This window comes from Castor canadensis, chromosome 11, assembly GCF_047511655.1.
Source record: "Castor canadensis chromosome 11, mCasCan1.hap1v2, whole genome shotgun sequence".
Taxonomy (NCBI): domain Eukaryota; kingdom Metazoa; phylum Chordata; class Mammalia; order Rodentia; family Castoridae; genus Castor; species Castor canadensis.
The window spans coordinates 62,016,323-62,029,932 of NC_133396.1; the positions used below are offsets into that span (position 1 = coordinate 62,016,323).

Genomic DNA, 13,610 nt, shown 5'->3' on the forward strand with positions numbered 1-13,610 from the left:
ATGCTGTATTACATTAATTGCTTTGCATATGTTGAACCATCTTTGCATCCCTGGAATGAAACTAACTTGAGCATGGTATATGATCTTTTTGATGTGTTATTGAATTCAGTTGGCAAGTGTTTTATTGCTCATTAAAGAGAGTGTTCTAAATTATTTTTGTTGTTATTGTGTGTCCTTGTCAGGTTTTGGAATAAGTGTAATACTGGCCTCACAGAATGCATTTAGCAGTGTTCCTTCCCTTTCTATTTTATGAGAAGTTTGAAGACTATTGGTATTTGTTCTTAAAAGGTCTGGAAGAATTTGGCAGTGAATCCATCAGGTCCTGGGCTTTCCTTTGTTGGAAGACTCTTCTTTCTTTAATCTTATAGCTTATAATAGATCTACTTAAGTGGCTTATATCCTCTTGGTTGGTCAAATGCATCTAGAAATTTATACATTTCTTCTAAAATTTGCAGTTTATTTGAATACAGGTTTTCAGTGTACTGTCTCATGATCCTCTGGATTTCATTGGTATTTGTTGTGCTACCCACTTTTCATCTTTATGTTAATTTGGAACTTTTCCCTCCTCCTTCTAGTCAGATTGGTTAAGGGTTTATCAATTTTATTTATCTTTTCAAAGGACCAACTTTTTGTTTCATTAACTTTGTATACTTATATTTGCTCTGTATTTTTATTAAATTCTGTCCTAATTTTTAATTATTTCTTATTTTTCAGGATCTTGATTTTTTTCAATGTAGTTGTGGATACTCATGGGTATAAACTTTCCTCTTAGCATTGTCTTTACTGTATCCCATAGGTTCTGGGAGGTTGTGTTTTCATTTTCATTACATTCTAGGAACTTTTGGACTGTCCCCTCCCTACCTTATTTCTTCAGTGACCTACTAGCCACTAGTCATTCAGCAATGTGTTGTTCAGTCTCCATGGGTTTGAATGTTTTCTGTAGTTTCATTTGATGTTGAGTTCTAGTTTTAGCCTATTGTGGTCTGATAGAATACAGGGAGTTATTTAAACTCTCTTATACTCAGTAAGACTTGCTTTGTTTCCTAAAATATAATCTATTTTGGAGAAAGCTCCATGGGCTGCTGAGAAAAATGTGCATTGTGCTGCAAACAGATGAAATACTCTGGAGATGTCTGTTAAGTCCATTTGGTATATAGTATCACTTAATTCTGAGGTGTCTTTGTTCATTTTTTTGTCTGAATGACCTATCTATTGTTGAGAGTGGGGCATCAAAGTCTCCCACTATCATTGCCTTGGAGTCTACCTGTGCTTTTAAATCCAGTGGTGTTTGTTTAACAAAGTTGGGTGCCTGGGAATTTGGTGCATATATATATGCTAACAATAGTTTTCTCTTCTTGATGTATTATCCCCGTTTATTAATATGGGGTAACTTCTTTGTATCTTCTTACTAATTTTGGTTGAAGTCTACTTTACCAGATATGAATATAGCTACTTCTGCCTGCTTTCTGGGTCCATTTAATTGGAAAATCCTTTTCCACCCTTTCACAATGCTTGTGCTTCCTGTACAGAAAAAAAATGATTGTTTTTTGGTGCCTTTGTCAAAAATCAGATGGCTTCATTTTTTTCTATGACTCTGTGGTATAATTTGAAGTCATTTATTATACCTACAGTGTTACCCTTTTTGCTCAGTATTGCTTTGGTTATTCAAGATCTTTCATGCTCCCATATAAATTTTAAGATAGATTTTTCTATTTCTGTGAAAAATGACATTAGAATTTTGATGGAGATTATGTTGAATCTGTAGTTGATTTTGGTAGTATTGCTATTTTCATAATATTCTTTGTCTCATCTAATTTTTGTTTGAAGTCTGCTTTTGGTATAGAAGGAGAAGAGGTGCAAGCTAAAGACAAAGAAAACATATTTGATAAAGCAATAACAGAAAACTTCCCAAATCTTGAAAAAGAGGTAGTCACCAAGTACAGGAGGCCATATTGTCTTCTAATTCAATGATCAGTCTAACTTGTAACATTTTCCTCATATTACTCAATCTTAGGCTTTCTGTCTGCTCAGCATGCTACCTTTCTGTTTCCCAATTTGAGGGATGCAGTTTTATGGTACACACCTATAAGCCCCTGATCATAGAGTTGAGTTGGGGTCTCTGTTTCCCTAGTGTCACATTTGGGCTCCGTTTGAGCACCAGATTTACAGGGATCAAAGAACAAAATGTTGATCTTCTACTGAGGTACTGGATATACTGCATTAGCAATAATGGTGCAAAGATTTAAGGGATGCTGGAAAAGCATAGATATTCATTAACTTTCTGCCTTATCCCAAAAAAGATTTAAAGGCATTTTCCCCCTCTAGGCTGTCAGTTTATTATTTGAGAAAATGGTTATAAATTTATTATACTTCTATACTGAATTTCTTTTTATTGTTTATTTTTATGATTGTTGTACTGGGGGTACACTGTGACATTTGAAAAAGTTCTTATAATATATCATAGTAGAATTCATCCCTTTCATCATTTTCCTTTATTCCACCCCCCCATTCCTGGGACAGTTTCAACAGATCTCATTTTTCCATTTACATACATGAGTACATAGTATTTCCACTATATTCACCCTCTTTCACCCTTTCCTTATATCCTCCCCACTTCCATTAGTACCAACCCTCAGACAGGACCTGTTTTGTTAAAGGCAATTTTTTAGGACTCTTAATTTCAAATCACAGGAGACATTGGAACTAGCTGAAGCAAAGAAGAGGGCATGATGGAAACTTAGTGCACAGATATACCTTGGCTTTAATCACACAGTGGAGCAGGGAAAATTCATAGGTTTTAAATTGTGTACCATTCTGAATAGCAGGGTGAAATCTCTCACTGTCCTGCTGTGTACAACCTGAGAAGTGAATCACTCCTTTGCTAAGTGTATCCACACGGTACATGCTGTTTGCCTGTTGGTCACATAGTAGCCATATTTGTTATTAGAGCTATTGTTATGGTACTCTTATTTTCTTAGTGGTCCCAAAGTGCAAGAGTGGTGATCCAGGCAATTGGGATAGCCAAAGAGAAACCACAAAGTGCTTCCTTTAACTGAAAAGGTGAAAGTACAATAAGATATTTTGAGAGAAGTAACACATTCATAAACTTAAATATGTGTGTATATATATTTATTATTATTTTATTTTGTTATTAGTTGTTGTCAACCTCTTGTTTGCCTGATTTATAAATTAAACTTTATCATAGTTATTTCTGTGTAGGAAAAACATAAATTTGTATAGGATTCAGTACTATTTACTTTTCCAGGTATACCCCAGGTGGTCTTTGAATGTATATCTTGCAGATAAGGGAGGACTGCTGTATTTACTATATGCTTGACATGGATATGAACACCTACATTTATCATCCAATGCAACACTTACAGAAACATTCAGAGTCAAGGAAGTCAAGGAAGAGATTCCTGGGCTGTTCAGTAGAGGGAAAGGGCAGGTGTAGAGGCTGAAGTGCAGTGACTGAGTGGGGAAGGAGAGAAGGTGCTTCTGAATCTGGGGCAGGGGTAGTGTGAGTGAGGCTTTGTTCTCATAAGTTAGAGATAACATTTGTATATATGTTGAAACACCCATAGGTTCAATTGTAATATGAGTCCTTGGAGTCATGGTTGTGAACAACTTGGGGGTTAATAGTAGGGCAGACTTTGGTGTCACATGGACAAGATGATGGTTAGGGAGGGAATGTTGAGGGAATTGTATCAAGAAAGTTCCTTTAATGTTTACCCGTTAACAAATACTCAATACCCACCATGAGCCAGGCATTGTACTAGGCAAAAGAAGAGATTTGATGGCAGATGATATGACTTCTGCCCTTTGGAATCTTACCATCTAATGGGGGTGACAAATAGTGAAGTGCAGCAATGCCATGTGTTGAGTGCCCTCATAAGCATGAAGGATACAAGGTGCTGCATGGGCACAGGGCATGGTACCTAAACCTCATGTAGGGCATGAAATAGCTTTCCACAGAAGGAGACCTCCCAGCTAAGACTTAGACTCCATCTGCCACTGACTCCATCTCCAACCCCTCTTGGTTCTAGGACTATCCAGACTTTAAAACAACAAAGCACACAATAGAAAAGCGAAGCCCAACATGGACAACTGGAAGGGCTCACAATTCCCCCCACTTCTTTTCTTGTCCTGACTGAGAAACACAAGTTTTATGTTTCTCCTGAAGGATGGAACCCAACCTGTGAACTTGACCTAGCACTGATATAATTATTTAGGTTAAAACACTGCAAGAACAAACATGGTGATAAGCATGTAGAAACTGTCCCTGGTCCTAAGGCAAATTCCACAAAACCTCATATAAACTCCAAAATCCAATCTGTATTGTGGACATAAGTGGGTGGAACATCTTCTTTCTCACTGTCCAACTGGAGGATGCCCTCTATAAGGAAGTTTGCCTAATGAATGCTTTGGATAGATCATCCTGACATTTAGTTGCCTCTTCCTTTGTAATCACAACCAGCCACATAGTGGATGATTTGGGGGCAGTTCCTGGAGGGAATTCCCTTGCCACAACTTTTGGGACAAATCCAGGTGCAATTTTGACTGGACAGAAGAGCTGAAAAATTAATATTTCTTCCCTTATACATAAGCCATTCAAACTCTCCAAGGACACATCTCTCCCTACTACTCCTACTTACAGCCTGATAGGAGAGGGAAGGCTGTAGGTTTGTCCACTGTGGACACAGCCCAGGCCTTACAATGTCTGCAGGAGACTTGCCAGCTTGTCCACTCTGTACAGCGACCTGTGAAAGTGAGGGGATGACATAAAGCCCAGCAGAGGCATCATCTAAAACTCTAGAGCTAAAAAGTAACTCAGAAGGGAACTCATTTATAGATGGAGAAACTGAAACCCAAAGAGAGGCCAGGCAGAACAAGAACTCAAAGGTGAGTGCTCAGATTGGAGCTGCTAAGCCTGTCATGGTTCCCTGAGTCTCTGCCCCACTTCTCCAAGAGATCTGTGATCAGGTGAGGATGGGTCTCCTTCAGGGCTTGGTAGAGTTGGTCTTTGCAGGCCCAGTCCCAGGACCGACTGAAGCTGAACAGCTTCCGCATCTGGCCTGGCTTGGTGGTCTCAGCCCGCACCTTCTCATACTGTTCTTCACTCAGCACCTGTCCATATAGCTTGTCCAAGACAGCATCCACTGATGTCACACGGGCTACCAGCTGTTCCCGATGTTGGTCCACAAAATGCAACAAGGTCAGGGAATCTGAGGCTGAAGGTGAGACTGGCAATGAGCAAACAAAGTCTTCAACCATAGTCTCTACCTGTGATCCCCACTTCTAGCTCTTTTCATTAACCTCATCTGCGTCTCTGGCTTCTTTTTCCCTCTGGAAGGCATTTGACCACTAGAAACCACCTCTGCCCTGTCTCATGCCAGCATTTAGCTTGGCATTCTGCCTGAGCAGGAGGAGGAGTTCATGACAGAGCATTGAGGCATGAGTGGGGGGAACTTGGGCTTTCACTTTCAGGGGCAAAGGGGATGAGGAGGAACTCTGGGGCATGAACCTCTCTAACTGTGTCCCTGGTGAGATTTAAATGAGAGGATCCCCTCCATTCTCTCCACGACCACATGGCACACCTGTGGCATTCCTGTGCCTTGACAGCTGTTACTGACCTTTGGGGGCTGGAGGGACCTGAGTCACTGCAGCTGTGAGGTCTCCTGGAGGAAAAGAGATATGAAGAAACATTTGTAATTGTGCTAGTTATGAACACAAGGCACCGTTCAAACCTCCTACTGCCTTCTGAGATTCTTGGTTTCTGAGAACAAGCTACAGACAAATCCTGATAGAGTATGGAGTAAGGGCTGGAAGGGCTCTAAGACATGAGCAAGGCAAATCCCTTTCTTATGCATATGGGGAAACTGAGGCTATGAACCTAGGTTAATAAAGAGATAGATTGAATGGGCAATAAAACTTTCTCCCATGTCATCTCAGACTCAGTTTTGTCCTACCTTAGGCTGAACTGAATCCCTGGTGAGAACTAACCAAGTCCCTTGCTAGATTGCTTAAACTGTCTGATGTTTTATTTTGAGCAAAACTTATTTCCTTTTCCTTACTTTGTCTTCTAAACTTACACACTTGAATACATGTGTTCTGGATTTGTTGTCAAGGTCAAGTATATCTTTGTATATGGGAATAATAAGTCAATTTTAATGGGAAAGCAATGACAACAAATGAAGGGGCTTAAACAATTGCATAGGAGAGGAAGCAGATGTCACAGCACTCGTGTGAACAAGTCCTGAGAGTTTGAGCAGATCCTAAGTCCAGTGTGACATGACAGTGGACGAAGGTGGGCACAAGGACCCAGGTTGTGGTACTGGAGCCCTGGGTCCATTGGGATGGAGGGATGGAGGTGTTCCTCATATTCCTGCTTACTGAACAGCCTTGCTACATTTGATTCATGCATAAAGTACAGCTTCTACTGAGGAAGGGGACTGGATAGCCAGGAATTCAAAACCAAAATAGAAGAGGAAATGGATATGTTTTACTTGCATAAAGGGAGACATAAGGGAAGCCATGATCCCAGTCTTCCAGTAAACTGAGGCTTTCCCATGAGGAAAGAGATAGACTTTGGTGAGCTCCAAGGGACAGAATGAAGACTGCTGGGAGGAAGAGGTTGGCATAATATAAGTAAAAGAACAAAATTAATACCATTTGTTAAGGCTCACTGTATAAGGCATGCACAGACATAATCTTATTTGATCTTACCAACAACCCAGTTAGTATTTATTATCCTTATTTTATGTATGAAGAACCTCAGAGACAAACAAATTTAGTAACTTTCCCATGATCACCTGGTGAGTAAGTCCTTGAGTGGGGTTCAAACCCAGGTCTGAACTGATTACTTCCAACCTGTGTTTGCACTGAGCCAAGGCTGAGCAAAGCTTATCCTCTTTCACCGCATGGTGAAGCTTGTTGCAGCAACTCAGGAGGTACCACCACCATTGTCTGATAGCTGACAAAGCCAGGTTGTCTCTAGAAGTACTGAAAAGTGGATTTTGGTATTGTGGGTGTTGGTGCTGGACTAATAGACCGTAAAGTTACTTCACTCCTAAAAATTGATTATTTGATTTCCTCTTGTGTACCTTGAACTTAATGCCTAATCCAGAAGTGAGTATGTGATGTTGGCAAAAGTGGCCTAACTCATCAACCACAGAAACATCTAGTGGTTACTCTTCATTTTACAGCCAAGTCCTTGTGAGAAATGGTGCCAAAGGCCTTATGCCTGTCAAATATGTTAATTTAAGGGCACGGTGGAGACACTAGGGAACATGAGAGAGAAAATGGGGCTTAGAGTCAGATTTACTTGACTTGGTTCTGGCCATACAAGATGTTACACAACTTGAAAGAGCCACATAACTTCTCTGGGCTATTCTTTTCATCATAAATTGAGATAAGATACATAACTTCACTTGTCATTTCCCTCACTGGCTTACTTTCATCCACCTCTGAGCTCTCTGGACTGGTCCTGGTTTTACCTGGTTTCAGCAAGGCCTCCCATACTAGAGTCTCATTTTTCTTGTCTTTCATTTGCAGCCTGATCCCTGAACCCAAGTGACCAACAAAGATCTCAGAGAAGAGTTGGGATTGTCCAGGGCTCCGGTAGCAGAGCTCCAGTTCCTAAAGAGAGAAAAAGTAGCCATGTAAGAATCCACTCTTCATCCTGCAAGTGAGGTTTTCTCCCCCCTCACATCCTTGGCCTTGATCAATCCCGTGTGGACACTGATTATTTCCTGTACTGAAGTCAGGTTTCATCTTCACACCACCCATCCTGACTCAGAAGGATGAAGACACAGCTGGGTACCCCAAAGACAAGTCAGGGCTCATCCTGAAAGAAGTGATGACACATTTGAAGCCAGACCTTTCTCCCTCCCTTTAAAACTGGATTCTTCTTCTTCTGTATCCACCATTATTGAGTCTAAACCCTCCTTTCTAATGGATCCTAAACTCAACCCATGTCCAATCATCAGAAAGTTTATAACCATGACTTTCCTGAATTGAATTCAAGGCAGAATTCTTATTTCTACGACACAATACATTCCCTATTTATTTGTCAATTGATTTTTGTTGAAGACAGTTCAGTCGTGCTTTTTTGTCACTAGTTACTAAAGGAGTCCTGACAAATATAATAAGGAAGCATTTTCTAAAATTCAGAGCATCCACATATGTGCAGGGCTTTCTTGGAGGCAGAGAGCTCCCCATCACTAGAGGTATACACACAGAATTTGGCAGACCACTTTGGAAGTTATGCTTGCTGGAAGGAACTGGAGCTGAATGACTCCACATCTTCTGGAGGATAATGTTTAGAGAAGTTCTGGTTACTTCCACTGGACTGACATGTGGTCATCACATGGACATTCAAGGCAGAGTTCTTGATTCCAATAGTCTTCCAAACATGCTTCTTCCCCAGTTTTTTCAAATCCAGAAAACAATACCACCATTTCCTGAACACTCAGGGTACAAATATAGACATCCCCCTTAACTCCTTCCTTACTCTCCTGATAATGACAGTTCACCGAGTCTTATTACCTCTGCCTCTAATATAGGTTTGGAGACCTGTTACAAAGACTGATAATCCCTTTGGTTTTGACAATTGCCAATGCTTCAGTTGTTCTGAATACATCAACTGCTCTCCATCACCATCGCTATTTTCCTGGTCAAGCCACCATGTACTCTCACCTGCTATATTGCAATGGCCCTTTGACTTGTCTCTCTGCTCCCACATTCTCACTAAGCCAGAGCATCTTTCTTTAAAAACAAGGTCTCTCTATGTGTTCCATGCTGTCCTTGAACTTGTGGTCCTCTGCTTCAACTTCTTGAGTGTTGGGATTGCAGACATGCACCACCATTCCTGGCTAGCCAGTGGCATCTTTATGAAAGTAAATCAGGTCTGGTATTACCACGTTTAAGACCCCCCTCAAGGGCTTATATTGCACTTAGAACAAAATCCAAACATCATATCAAGGACAAGTAGACCAATGAGCCCTGGGAATTTCTTCCTTTGGTCTGACCCTATGCATCTGCTGCATGCACTAGACTCTGCCACATTTGCCTCCTTTTGGTCACCTGTAGATATCCAGCTTGCTCTTGCTTCTGCCTTTGCACACATTTCTTCTTTGTGAAACACTGATGCAAATTACACCTTTCTTACCACTTAGGTGTCAACCCAAGTGGCATCTTCTCAGAGATGTCATCTCTGACCACCCAGTTAAAATAGCCCAAGTCACTCTCTCATGGTGGTATATTTGTTTCATGGTACCTAGTGTACTTCATTTTGTTGCCATTTTTAAAATTATTTATGCAGTTGGTCTGCATAAATAATTCCCTTCCCAAAGGAAATGATCCATCTCTCAGGTCCACTGCACTATTTCCACTGAAGCACAGCCTTGGCACTGGGTTAATGTTTCTTGAATGATAGAATCAGGTCTTTCATTCCTTGTTAACAACTGACACCACAGGAAAACTCTAAAATATTCACCCACGGCTTCATGTTTCCACATTCAAAAGACAAACATCACCTCTTCATAACTACTAGACATTAAATAGGACCATCAGGAGTCCTTTAGAGACTGCAGCCTTCAGAAATAGACAGCTTCTGCTTGAGATGTTAGAGCAATCAGACGTTGATTATCTGATTCTTCAATACTGTCTGAACTTCTTTATTCTACTATTGATTCTTGTATTATTTCACTTTGTCACCCTCTAAAACACTAGTGTGCTCTCTCTCATCTTCATCCTGCTATCTCTGAGTCTCTATGTTTTTCTTCTTCACTTAAGGAAACATACAACAGTGTCTTGTGCATTTCTCCAGACCACAGCTGCCACTCTAAACTTAACTGAATGTTGGAGTCTCACTTACCTTGGTCTCCCTCACCTTGCAGATAAAAATCTAATAGCTAGTCACAGGAAAATTTTCACCATAGCAAATACATCATGTTGTACGTATACTTGTTGCAAGTGTGACAGTTTGTGACTAAGGAGGAAATAAAGCAGCCCATTGGGCTTTCTTCAACAGACTAGCTGAATTTGGGATATGTTTTTATTCACCAGCTTTCATAATCTGGGCCCTGGTTTTAGATCTGTTAGAATGTCTTTTGGCTTTGGCCATTGCCTGTGTTACAGTTGTGTGATGTCCCTGTCTTGAGTCATGGATGCTGCTTCACAGCTGTTGTCTCACACTGAGATGCCTCAGACATGTCTCACACTCCTCAAACTCTGGTTCATCTGCAGACCACCATTCAGTAGATGCTTCTCTAATGCTAAGATGCAAATCTGAACAAGATAAAAGTATGTATGTCATGAATTAAAGCCCAGAGGTCCAACCTCATCTGCCTTTGGCCAAGGGTGTATGGATAGATCTCAAGAAAGAACAAAAAGCAGCTTTGTGGGTCCAGGAACTGATCTGAGGCTCCCAGCTCCACCAACAAACTGACCTGAGGCTGCAGCTCAGCCATGTTGTATCCTGTAGGACATGCACAGGGCATCTACTTCAGACAGTTACTAAGCACCCTACAAAATGTCAGACATCTTCCACACTGCACACCAAATGAGTGAATATTTTGTCTTTTAGCAATTGCAGCTTTATGCATGCTTTTGTCTGACTCCCTAGAGATAATATTTGTTGAGACCCTAGTATACAATTGTTCCTGCTTTCTGATAACACCCAATCTAGAGAACAGGTGTTTTTTTTTTTTTTTTAGGACATCCCACAAGTACCACAATCATTGCCCAAATCTTATAGTAGTTTCTTTCTACCACTCTTTAACTGACAAAGCCCTATTATTCACCATGGTGTGTGTACTCCTGCTGCAATGAGCAATAAACCCAGTGTGTTGGACTACAGGTATGTTCCTGGTGAGTTTGGCTAGAACACATTGACCCCTCCATAGCCCAAATACTTCTCCATATCCCTGAGTCATACGCATTATCCCCATTCTGAATATGATCCTGCCTCTCCCAACTTCCTTTCTTCCCATCATTGAACCATTCCTGCTTGCCCATCCCCAGGCTTTCTCCCAATCCTAATTTTCCAGGTTCCTGGGAAGCCCTGAGACCTACCCCATGATCTTCATGAGGGGCAAACATCTGGCTGCTCACCTGGGGGATGATTTCCAGCTTCCCTGAACCAGACACAGTATAGCGGGAGCCCAGGTACAGGGGACCCAGCGGGGGAGGCTTATGTATTCGCACAAACTGGAACTTTGCTTCTTCATCATCTATGGCCTAAGGAACATAATAGCAGTGATTGAGGGTTATTTCTGCCCTATGGTATGTAGTTTGAATAACGTGGGATGGTGTGAGTATATTTGTGTGTGTACAAGGGGGAGGGGACAACACCACTTCTGCAGCCCTTTTCCCCCATGTTCTGCCACACAGAGACCCCCACTTGGTTTCTGCCATGTATAGGGTGGGAATAGGGTCACTTTCTGAGAAAAAGGGAGAATGAGGAAAGGTTACTGTTTGGGGATAGAGTTTTCTCATCCTTTGACTCCTTTAAGGAGGCTGTAAAATGATGTCCAGAGCTCAGTGATGGAATTATAAAGTGGGAGGACTTGTGGTATGAGAGGACCAGACTATGGCTGAGTGAAGAGCAGGATAATTCACCCTTATCAAGGTTCCTCCTTACAAGGGACAATCCTTACTTCCTGTTAGGATTGCTCTATGGGGCTTTCTGCTGCATTTCAGGATTACTGTGATCCCACCCTGTCTTGTCCTGCCCAATTCTCAGTGTCACCTTCCGAATGGTGCAGTCGCTGGGGATCAGGTAGAGGTGGAAGGTGACTTCCTTAGGCTCAAGGTGACGGTAGAGCAATGTGGTGGAGGTGATGGGGATGATGCGCCAGGTAGCAGAGATCATCCTTAGTAGAACTCCTATAGGGGAGAAGCTGGGGTTTTCCAGGACTGTGTAATTTGGCTCCACTCTGGCTGGCTTCTCCAGAAGCATCCCATCCTCTTTAAAGTGGGCCACTTGGAACAGGGAGATGTCCACAAGTCCCTCTGTTAAGGAACATGACAGAGGCATGGATTTAGTGAACCACTAAGTCAGGATTGTCTGGGGAAGTAAAATCCCAGGGCTTAGGCTCAGAGAACTGCCTGTGTTATGGCCTGAATGACTGTGCCCTCCTAAAGTTCATATGTTGAAAACGTTACTGGGAAAACTGGATATCCACTATAGAAGAATGAAACTAGATCCCTGTCTTTCACCCTTTACCAGAATCAACTCAAAGTGGATCAAAAACCTTAATATAAGGCCTGAAACTTTGAGACAACTCCAGAAAGTAGTAGGAAATACACTGGAACATATAGATATAGGGAACAACTTCTTAAGTAGAACTCAAAAACTCAGCATCTAAGAGAAAGAATGAACAAATGGGACTACATCAAATTAAAGAACTTCTGCACAGCAAAAGAAACAGTCACTAGACTCAAGAATGTGAGAAAGCAGTCACTAGACACAGAATGGGAGAAAATCTTTGCCAACTATTCATCTGATAAAGAAATAATATCCAGAATCTACAGGGAACTCAAAAAACTCAACCCCCAATGAGTCAACATCCCAATGAAGAAATGGGCACGTGAATTAAATGGGAAATTCTCAAAGGAGGAGGTACTAATGGCAGTAAATACATGAAGAAGTGGTCAACTTCCTTGGTTATAAAAGAGATACAAATCAAAACTACACTCAGATTTCATCTCACCCTAGCTAAAATGGCCATATTCAAGGGCAATAACAACAACAAATGATGTTGATAAGGGTTGATGACAAACAAGAACCCTTATACACTGTTGGTGGGAATACAAATTAATACAACCACTATGGAAAGCAGTAAGGAGATTCCTCAACAAGCTAAAGATAGAGCTGCCATATGATCCAGTGATAACTGCCCCTGGGCATCTACTCAAAGGAACACAAGTCAGAATACAATAGAAGTAGCTTGTACACCGATGTTCACTGCAGCACTATTCACAATAGCTAAGCTATGGAAACAATCCAGATGCCCTACAACTGATGAATGGATCATGAATTAGTGGCATATATACACAATTGAGTTTTACTCAGCCATAAGGAATAATGACATGTGGTTTGAAGGTAAATGGATGCAATTGGAGGACGTTATGTTAAGTGAAGTAAGCCACACTCATAAAGAAAAATGCTGCATGTTTTCTCTTATATGTGGAAGATAGATCCAAAAGGAAACCATATACACAAGAACAAGCATATACAAACTTATATGTAGAACAAGTTAGTAATAGTGGATCTGTGCTATGGAACTCTGGAAAAGAGGGAAAGGAAAGGAGGTAACATTTTTGAAGATAGAGGATATAGGAATGTATACTAAAAGCTGTTGAAAAAGGGGAAGGATGGGAGGTAAATGGGTACAGGAGAGTAATGGAAGGGATTGAATGGACCAAAATAAAGTATACCCACAGCAGGGATACCTCTTTGAACATCAACTTAAATATCAATAATGAAAGACAAGACTGTAAAATATGTACAGTCTATCTGTATGTTGGGGATACTAGTAGGAGGAGGGAGGGTGAATGGAGATTAAGGTGAGGATATATGGTTGATGGACTTCATATACATATAT

General features: G+C 41.1%; 1 protein-coding gene across 1 annotated transcript in view; it reads right to left on the bottom strand.

Annotated features, from left to right (window-relative positions):
- Positions 1 to 3,112: 3,112 nt before the first annotated feature.
- LOC109684893 (NACHT, LRR and PYD domains-containing protein 1a-like) overlaps positions 3,113 to 13,610 on the bottom strand; it is a 58,493-nt gene continuing 47,995 nt past the window's right edge. The window contains exons 12-16 of the mRNA XM_074047121.1: positions 11,753 to 12,015; positions 11,116 to 11,241; positions 7,497 to 7,638; positions 5,634 to 5,678; positions 3,113 to 5,231 (exon numbers count right to left, since the gene is read on the bottom strand). Of these exons, the coding sequence (XP_073903222.1) occupies positions 4,897 to 5,231; positions 5,634 to 5,678; positions 7,497 to 7,638; positions 11,116 to 11,241; positions 11,753 to 12,015 (911 nt within the window). The 3' untranslated portion in view covers positions 3,113 to 4,896. The remainder of the gene's footprint in view (positions 5,232 to 5,633; positions 5,679 to 7,496; positions 7,639 to 11,115; positions 11,242 to 11,752; positions 12,016 to 13,610) is intronic.